Below are 9,479 nucleotides of genomic sequence, written 5' to 3' on the forward strand. Positions count from 1 at the left end.
AAATCAAAATTATATGTTAATATTTGGCTAGATAATTTAACTGCTGAAGAGATTGCTTTAGTATTTAAGTAATTTTTAATATATTGTTATAACTTTGTACTTTTACTTTACTTTAAATACTAAATTTTATTGAATTATATTTTCATTTATTCATTTAACAATGTCATTATTTATATGGTTTTTGTTTATACATTATATTTAATTTTAATAAATTGCTCTTTAACTTTCATCTTTATAAACTAATGTAAAGGTTTCTTAGGTTATATTTTTTATTTTTATTTCTCAGTCACTATACATTTATAAATGTTTACATTTGTCAAAATACAGCATGTAATTTGAAGTGACTAGAAGCATGTCCATACAAGATATTGTTTTAGTGAGTGCTAAATTTCCTGGTTTGTAAAGTGAATATTGTTAACAAAGTGTAAAAAACAGGGGAAATAAAATAATTATTAGAATTATTATTAGTTGGGAGGAATCACGGTTTAAGGGGGGGGAGGGGCGGCGAAAAGCTACCAGACATTGAGAGGAGTCTAGTGTCCCACAGCAACATGCCGACGTACCAAGAAGCGGTGGGATGGAAGGTATACTGGATAAGTGTTCCTCTTCCCAAATGATGAATGCCACCGCTCCGAAGAACACAAAAAAGCCTTCCTTAACACAGAATGGAAATTTAACTACCTTCACCCTTGAAGCCAACCAAGAATGTTGGCGGTACAAGAGCCAGTGATTTTCGCCGGTCGTACAATGTAATTGCGACTATGCTGTGACCCCCAATGTTTTCCTCCCAGCTGATGTGTGCCATCGTTCTGAAGAACACTACACAGACTTCATTCACTTAGTTTTTCCCGCCAGAGATACGACAACCCGTGATGGCCACAGTGCGGGGAATAACAAGGTCTCACGAGCGACTACCCCAGCTTTCTGTGAACTCCCACATAGTTAACTGTCTGTAGAAAACGCCCCCGTATCTCAGTTCGTCCTTGTCCCTTTAGCCACTTAAAAAACTGAGTGTCCCCGAACCACATAGCATGTTTTTAAAATGTGAGGGTATATATCACATACAAAAAATTATATATAAATAGCAAATATTTATGAATGTATAAACAGTAAAGATTTATATATAATATAAGTAATACATAAATATTTATGTTTATTAAAAATGTTCAAAATAATCTTACATCTTTTCATTAAAATGTCGATTTTTATTTTGGCATGGGAATCCACATTGGAGTTATATTCCCAACCATCAAGAATGGTTCTTGCAGGAGGTTAGTAGCGGTGTGACAGTAGACTAGAGCGAGACTATACCTCCTCTTATGACTCTCACCCATACTGGTCTTCACACCCATGACAAGCTGGTGACGCCATCCCTTTCAAAGGACGTCACGCTTAGCTCAGCACCCACATTCAGCAGTGGCACATCACAGTCTGGCGGTTCTTGCAATCACGATATTTTAAGGGACGTTCCACCAGCTTACAGCGGCATCAGACAGTTACGTACATGGTTAGCTGAGCGAGGCCGGGGGGTGAAGAGTGGTGTCTATGCTGAGATGGGTAGTCTCGGCCTCTGACACATCTCCCTTTTGGCATACACTCCCATGGAGGGTAGGGCTAATGCTAGGAGGGCTGGGTCAGTTGACTTCACTAGTTTAGTTACGTACTACACAAGGGCGTCGCCAGCCGATGGCCTAGGGAGGAGAAGAGGGGGGGGGGGGGGGGTGGGGCAAGTTGTTGGCAAAGTATGTATATTTTTTTTTTGCATTTGGCTAAATTTTTTTTGAATCTCTACACTCTAAAAAAAAAAATATTGTACTTTTACAAGGTAAATTCTTGGAAACCCTGATGTTGCCAAGGATATTTCTTGCCAAACTACGAGGCAGAGTCTTGCAAAATCGCACATGGTACAAAGCTGGTGTCAGCAATTTCAACACCGCCAACAAGTACTATCCATGGCAACAGGGTTTCCAAGGATTTTCTTCCAGTGCAGGGCTCTAGGGGACTATAACTCTAGTAGGACTATAGACAGGAGGGCGGGACGCACCGGAGGAAGGTGACGAGCTTGAGGTAGCTGCCCGACACGCTGAGGAAGCCCGTGTTGCGCAGCAGCGCGCCCATCAGCAGCATGCCGACCAGCGGGGGCAGCCGCGCGCCGTGCGCCACGTAGCCGGCCAGCACGGCGGTCACGTACAGCACGTACAGGTTGAACAGCTGGCCGCCGGGCGTGGCCGTGGTGCCGCCCAGCGAGTACATCACCCCCCACAGCACCAGGCCGATCACGGCGAACGAGACGGCGCGCGCCGCGTCCATCCAGGAGGGGCAGCGCGGGTGCGAGGTGGCGGCCAGCCAGGCGGACGGACACCCCCTGCGGCACACCCCCAGGTTCAATCCCACTCCGGTGTTTCACGGGCACCACGCAACCCGCGTCAACCTCATAACATTCAATTGCTGTTTCCATTTTGCTTGTAACTAATCAACTAACATAGCTTTCCAAATGATGCTTGCTTGATATATAAGACAAAGATGCTCTCATCAAAGCCCCTTTCTTCAAAAACGTGCATAAATTATTTTTTTACACTAATATTCACTAATATGTATAAGTGTATTGTCTAGGTTTGAACCATGATTTATGCACGTTTTTCGAAGAAAGGGGGCTTTGATAAGAGAATCGTTGTCTCACGTATCAAGCAAGCATCGTTTCTAAATCTATATTAGTTAATAAGTTATAAGCAAAATGATAAAATAGCATTGAATCTTATGAGGTTAACGCGGGTTGCGTAGTGCCCCTGAAACACTGGAGTGGCCTCTTAACTTATAACTACATGTAGACTCGAAATTGGTTTGCGAGAATAGAAAAAAGGTCCACTACTTCTAGTGTGCCGCCAATAGTGATTTTCGGCACAATTTTTTTAATTTGAATTTTAAATTATCATCTTAACAGTAATTTTATAGCTTGAATTTAAACTTGTTCAGCTCACTGTAAACTCCCACTTAATTTTTGTTCGGCTAGTTCCTCGAGTCATTCCCAGCGCAGTATCTAAGACTTTGCCGATCCTTTGCGAGGCAAGCATCATGCCTCATCTGTCCCCCGCCTCAGTGCACAATCGTCGATTGAAATTTACCCCTGCTTTCGTGACCACGACCGCTTGTGCATGCAGCTTCTCAGGGCAGCCCATTTCTCAGAGCTCCCCTGAGGTGAGCACTTACAGTCATGCCCCATTCTAAGGTTCCAGGGCTCTCGAGCATGTATAGGCGCTCCAGGTAACACATTTCTCACGAGCCAGCACCCCCTTCCTCTATTCCACGAATCACTGCCCAGAGAATTGACTGGTGCTTAACCCAGGCTAGCGACAGCCTGTCTCAAGAACTGGCCGCTGGTGTTCAAATGTACCGCCTCTGACCTCTAGTGGCGGAGTTGTCTAATGCTACTTCCCTGGGTGTTCGAATTTTTGCTCAACACACCTGCCCTCTAGCGACCCACACAACAAAAAATGTTCTCCTGTCTTTCTCTTCCGAGCCACTAGAGCACTCCACCAGTCTCCCCCATTAAGCCCCTTGCTTTTTAAGCAGTCTCGTTCGAGATGTGCGAGTCGACTTCGTCTCTGTTTTGGCCACTCCCCAGTAGATAGCGCTGCGATCAGGCGCCAACAGCAGCACCGAGTTCTCGAAGCCTGTATTTCTCGACCCCTCCCTCGGACGTCTTCGGAACTTTTCGGCCCCGTAGCCGAAGTATCCCCTCCTTCTTCCAAAGCGAAGCGCCGAATTTAATTAAACGTCACAGGTGCCATACCAGGGACTTCTTGGCGCGACTTCCGACTGACTGCATCGTTCTCGGCCAGCCCTCAGCTAGATTTGACTTCACTACTTCAACTAAGATGTAGTCGCCTCATCAAGGGATGTTTTCCCAAACCTCGTTTTTAGTTACCTTTTTGTAAACAGTCAGCCAGTGTTATAGTCAATAGCTTGTTAATGTTTTAAATTATGAGTGCTTCCACATCCACCACGCTAATTTCGCATCAAGTTTCGTGGGCACTCGGCGAGACATCTCGTGATTCCAGGACCAACACCCTGTTTTGGTAATTTGTCGATACCCATTCTCTTCGTCGTTTATTCCCTTTTTGCGGGCATTTATGCCTATTTATGACTGTCTACGGACTACTTTGAATTTGGCTTGTTCGCAGACAGGGTCCAAGAACCGGAGCCGAGGTTGCGGCCAAATGTTCTCCCTGGCACCATAAGAAATAACCACTCCAAATCCACCGGCTACGGACTTTCAACTTCCAAACTATCCACGACGACTCAGGAACTTTTTTTCCCCCTCCGTAACACCAACAGCGGGCCATTTCCACAAGAATTAGGATGTCAGCAAGTCATGCGAAATTTATATTACCCCCTCCATTTTTATAATTACTTATCTAAGAAACAATAGATCCAGTGTGCAAATTCTATATGATAACATATTGTATTACGTTATATTTTTAATTATGTCTTAAATATATTTGTGTAAATAATTATTTTCGGGCCGACCCTATTATAAATGTAATTTTATCATTAACCTTAACTCATATTTATTTATTTAGTAATTATTCAGACATACGAAGTAAAATAAATCGAAGCACGCCTATGTACGAAACTGCATTTTTTATTTATTAATATAAAGTTACCGATCCACAGTCTCTACAGTGTTTACAGGGAGGCATTATCTTTTTCATTCTTTGGCCTTTAGTGTCGCCTCTGAGGTAATAAGTTTTGTTTGCCTGTTCTCCTTTTTTAATCCCAGCCACTTCCAAGGTAAATTATTATTATATTTGATATGATTATAAAATTATATTTTTATCCTATTCTATTTTACTATTATATTTTACTAAATATTTTAAAGACAAGAAAGGCACTAGCATTAGGTTTTTAGGATATCCCATCATGTGATTTTAAAATGGTCATTAAGATATTATTTATTGAACTTCGTCGCAATTTACTGACAAGGACGTATCCAGCCCAAAAAGGAACGAAGGGGTGGATGGTACCTTACAATAATAAAGAAATACCAAAAGGAACATCATATTCCTTAATTGATTTAAACAATCGTTTGTAATGATTAGATGGCATGCAGGAGTAAGAGTTGCAAATATAAGCAAACATTAAGATGAATACGAAGTGTTTATGACTTCTCACAGATAACGCAGTGTGCCCCCTTTCATAGCTATATCAGTATAAGTGCTGAAATATCAATAACTAATTTGTTAATAGGCCTACATTTTTCCGAAACGTTTTTGTAAATGTTTTGTTTGATTTTATTTTTTTCTTCGATGGGGGGAGGAGAGAGCTGCATCCCATTGCCACCTCCTGGATACGTCCTTGAACAGGAATACACAATTTTGCTCAAATCGATACCTACCTATTAGTTTTATAATTCATGAATAAATTAACTGAAGACAGCACTAATAATTTGTACGATTAGTGTAACTTTTCTCACAGCGTTTAAGGGCGTATGTCGTGTTCCAGGCCATTATTTTAAACTTACATTGTACACGGTTAAACTTACCGACTTTTTGAGTGGCTTAACTTTCACAAAGTTATATATTTAGCATACATTTTGCATAATTACCTGGCAAAGTTGCATTTTTTAACGTTTTATTTTCGGCAGTATGGATAAGGAGAATGAGATGGATTATAAACTGGGAAATTTTTCATTGGCTGCTATGCGATGTGGTTTGATTTATTTCAGGGAAGGGGGGGGGGATAATTTTACCTGGCATATTAAAATCATCATAATTTTTATGATTTTAAAGACCAAATATAATTAATTTAATTTTCTGAAATTATTATAAACCATACCACGCGGCAGCCACCAGCATTGCTTTTAAACCCAAACATTTTTCAGTTATTTATTCAATGTGGTTCTCATTATCCATACTAAACAAACATGTAAAATAATTCAACATTGCCATCTAATTATGCGAAAAGGTTTATCTGCAAATTTAACCGTGTCAAATGTAAACAATAACGTCCTGGAGCCGGACGCACACGCACACCCTTAACAGACGGTGCGCTGGAGCGCTCACCTGGCCGTCGCTTGCGAAGGCGACCGCCCGCCGCTGACCACACTCCCTTCAGGCGCCTGCGCACTGCTGGCCTTCCGCTCGTGGTCGCCAGGCAGCACTGCAACACGCGCGCGCCCACATAGACTCGCTGTCGGGGCGGGTTGCGTCACACCAGGGGTCGGCTGACCAAGGCTCTGTTCACACGGTTCCACGAGTCAATTAAAACAGCCGACAAAAACTTTTTTTTTTCTCGAGAGTTTATTGACGTGACAACGTCTAATAAATCGATGAACGCCTGCTGCACGCACGAAAAAGTGTCCCGTTACGTACATTGTTTCGTTACGCTGTGTCCCGTTACGCTCATTGTACGCTTTAGCCGCATCTATCTCTCTTCCACTCGACTGTTTATAAAGTGAAGTGAAAAGTTAATGTGGTTTTCATTGCTTATTACAACAACAATTTCGGCAATAAAGGTTAATTATTCTTGCATTTTAAAAATCTGATTACTAGTATAATTTCAAGTATTTATTCTTTTATTATTAAAATTAAAATGATTCAATTTTATTAATAAAGTATGCAATCATTTCATCAATGTTTTGTTATGACGTAGTCACGTTAAACTATCGTCCGTAAACCGACTTTAAAGGCAACCAATTTTTTTTAATGACCAAATGAATATACCTCGCATGAGTATGAAAGAAGTGACACTTTTGCTGGCTTTGTAGTTAGTAATACCTTGCTTTTTGACAGTTTTTTGCATGAACATGTTGATAATTTGAGATTCAGTTTTTATTGTGGTGTTTGAATAGCTGTGTAGTTGGTAGTCACACTTTGACTGATCGCACGCACAAGAGGATGCAGCAAGGCGTTTGCTTCGTGGTTGTGCAGTTAGCAATTATTCAGATTTTGATGCTGCATCCAGTCTTAGGCAGAATTGTGAAGCACGGCGTTAGCTGGTCGTGCAGTAAGTAAATAATAGATGTTGAGTGAATATCGCATTTTAAGGTTGTTCTATAGTGATTTAATTACTGTGTACTACTGTTATTGGTTAAGTGCGTTGTGGTACTCTTAGGAAGGGGTTATCCTCAGGTAAATCACATATTAGGCAAATTATGTGGCAATGATGCTGGGATCAACTTCTCATTGTAGTTCCTCCTCAAACACCCACAAGTTGAGGTGAAATGGCATTTCCACGACCCTATGGCTCTTGGGAGCCCGTGTTTCAGCCCTAAAATAAGTACATACCATCAAAATCCCATTGTAGCTCTTCAGCTAAAAAATTGTCTGATGATTCTTTCAAGTAATGAATGAAATAATTAAAGATTAACGTCTCATCAAGATCCATGCCATAATATATGATGAGAGGTGTTGACACAAGAATGGCACATTTCCCACTTAACCATAGATCTGGGTTTGACAGATCCAGGAATCTAACCTGGGTTGCCCTGGTGGAAGGCGAGTGATTTGACCATTCGACCGCCAAAGGCATTCATTTGGGATTGCAATATCCAAGATTTTAGCATGTTTATATTTGGTTTTGTAGTTGGCAATCTCTGTTAAATTCCTAATGCAACATTCTGTGGAGTCGGCTATACATACAAGGGTATTTGATGAATTGTGGAGTCGGCCTGACATGCAGAGAATTGAAGAATTGTAGGAACGGTTGGCCATGCAGGGGGATTGATTAATTGTGAAGTTGGCCAGAGGATGATGAACGACTGATTAATTATGGAGCTGACCGGCGATGCAGAGGAATTGATGAATCGTGAAGTCAGCTATATGAGCAGGGGAAATAATGAATCGTAGAGTTGGCTGGACATGCAAGGGGACTGATAATAGTGGAGTCGGTCAGACATGCAGAGGGATAGATACATTATGGTGTCAACTGAATGTGTAAGGGGGAATGACATACAAGGTGATCAATAAATTTTGGAGTCAACAGGACATGCATAGGGATTGCTAAATTGTGGAGTTAGCTAGAGGTGCAAGGACATTTATGAATTGTGGAGTCAACAGGAAATGCTTGGGGATTGATAAATTTTGAAGTCGGTTGAACATGGAGGGGGATCGATGAATTGTGAATTACGCTAGATGTGAACGGTGAATTATGAATTGTGGAGTCAACAGGACATGCATAGGGATTGCTAAATTGTGGAGTTAGCTAGGGGTGCAAGGACATTTACGAATTGTGGAGTCAACAGGAAATTCTTGGGGATTGATAAATTTTGAAGTCGGTTGAACATGGAGGGGATCGATGAATTGTGGATTACGCTAGATGTGCAGGGTGAATGATTAATTGTGGAGTCAGCAGTATGTGCTTGGGGATCAGCAAAGAGGTTCCAGGGTACTGATGAACTGTGGATTCAGGTGGATGTGGATGAGGGAGGATTGAAGATCTGCGGACTCTGCTGGATGTGCAGTAGAAATCACGGATTGAGGATGTGCTCGGGGATCAGCAAAGAGGTTCCAGGGTTCTGATGAACTGTGGAGTCAGGTGGATGTGGAGGAGGGGGGATTGAAGATCTGCGGACTCTGCTGGATGTGCAGTAGAAATCACGGATTGAGGATGTGCTCGGGGATCAGCAAAGAGGTTCCAGGGTTCTGATGAACTGTGGAGTCAGGTGGATGTGGAGGAGGGGGGGATTGAAGATCTGCGGACTCTGCTGGACGTGCAGGAGAACTCACAGATTGAGGATGTGCTCGGGGATCAGCAAAGAGGTTCCAGGGTTCTGATGAACTGTGGAGTCAGGTGGATGTGGAGGAGGGGGGGATTGAAGATCTGCGGACTCTGCTGGACGTCCAGGAGAACTCACAGATTGAGGATGTGCTCGGGGATCAGCAAAGAGGTTCCAGGGTTCTGATGAACTGTGGAGTCAGGTGGATGTGAAGGAGGGGGGACTCCGCTGGACGGATTGAGGCTGTGCAGGGGGGATGGCTGGACGGGCACTCACGGTCCAGCGGCTCAAGCATGGGGTTGCAGGCGAGTGCCGGGTCCAGCATGTGGTGGTGCGGTGGCGCCGGCTCCGAGCTGGACTGCCTGCTGGGGTGGCGCTCGTGCCCGCGCCAGTTCGGCTCGTTGCCGCTCCACGCGAGCGTGTCGACGGAGCACGCGGACTCCTCCAGCCACTCGGGGAAGGTCCCCCGCATGTCCGACACCATGGTCGTCGCTCCTTTGTTGTTTGTGGAAACCATCTATAGACACTATAGAGCATTCGGGATCGTATTGTTTACACCTGACAAATATCCTAAATAACATCCACAACATTTCTATTACACTACAACTCCGCGGGCTTATTCCAGCCAATCAGAGGACATTTCTCCCACTCCCTAGGACTCTGGGCCCCTCGCCCCAAATTTAACCACATGTCACCTGGGATATAGAGGGAATTCGTCCTTCTGCAGTCACCGCGAACACATTTCGCGCCGGAGCTCATCGTT

General features: G+C 43.2%; 1 protein-coding gene across 1 annotated transcript in view; it reads right to left on the reverse strand.

Moving 5' to 3' along the window:
* LOC134536442 (sodium/hydrogen exchanger 9B2-like) overlaps window positions 1-9,233 on the reverse strand; it is a 29,298-nt gene extending 20,065 nt beyond the window's left edge. The window contains exons 1-3 of the mRNA XM_063376156.1: window positions 8,993-9,233; window positions 6,063-6,159; window positions 2,045-2,365 (exon numbers count right to left, since the gene is read on the reverse strand). Of these exons, the coding sequence (XP_063232226.1) occupies window positions 2,045-2,365; window positions 6,063-6,159; window positions 8,993-9,233 (659 nt within the window). The remainder of the gene's footprint in view (window positions 1-2,044; window positions 2,366-6,062; window positions 6,160-8,992) is intronic.
* Window positions 9,234-9,479: the final 246 nt, after the last annotated feature.

The sequence above is a fragment of the Bacillus rossius genome, chromosome 11 (genome assembly GCF_032445375.1).
Source record: "Bacillus rossius redtenbacheri isolate Brsri chromosome 11, Brsri_v3, whole genome shotgun sequence".
NCBI classification, from domain to species: Eukaryota; Metazoa; Arthropoda; class Insecta; order Phasmatodea; family Bacillidae; genus Bacillus; species Bacillus rossius.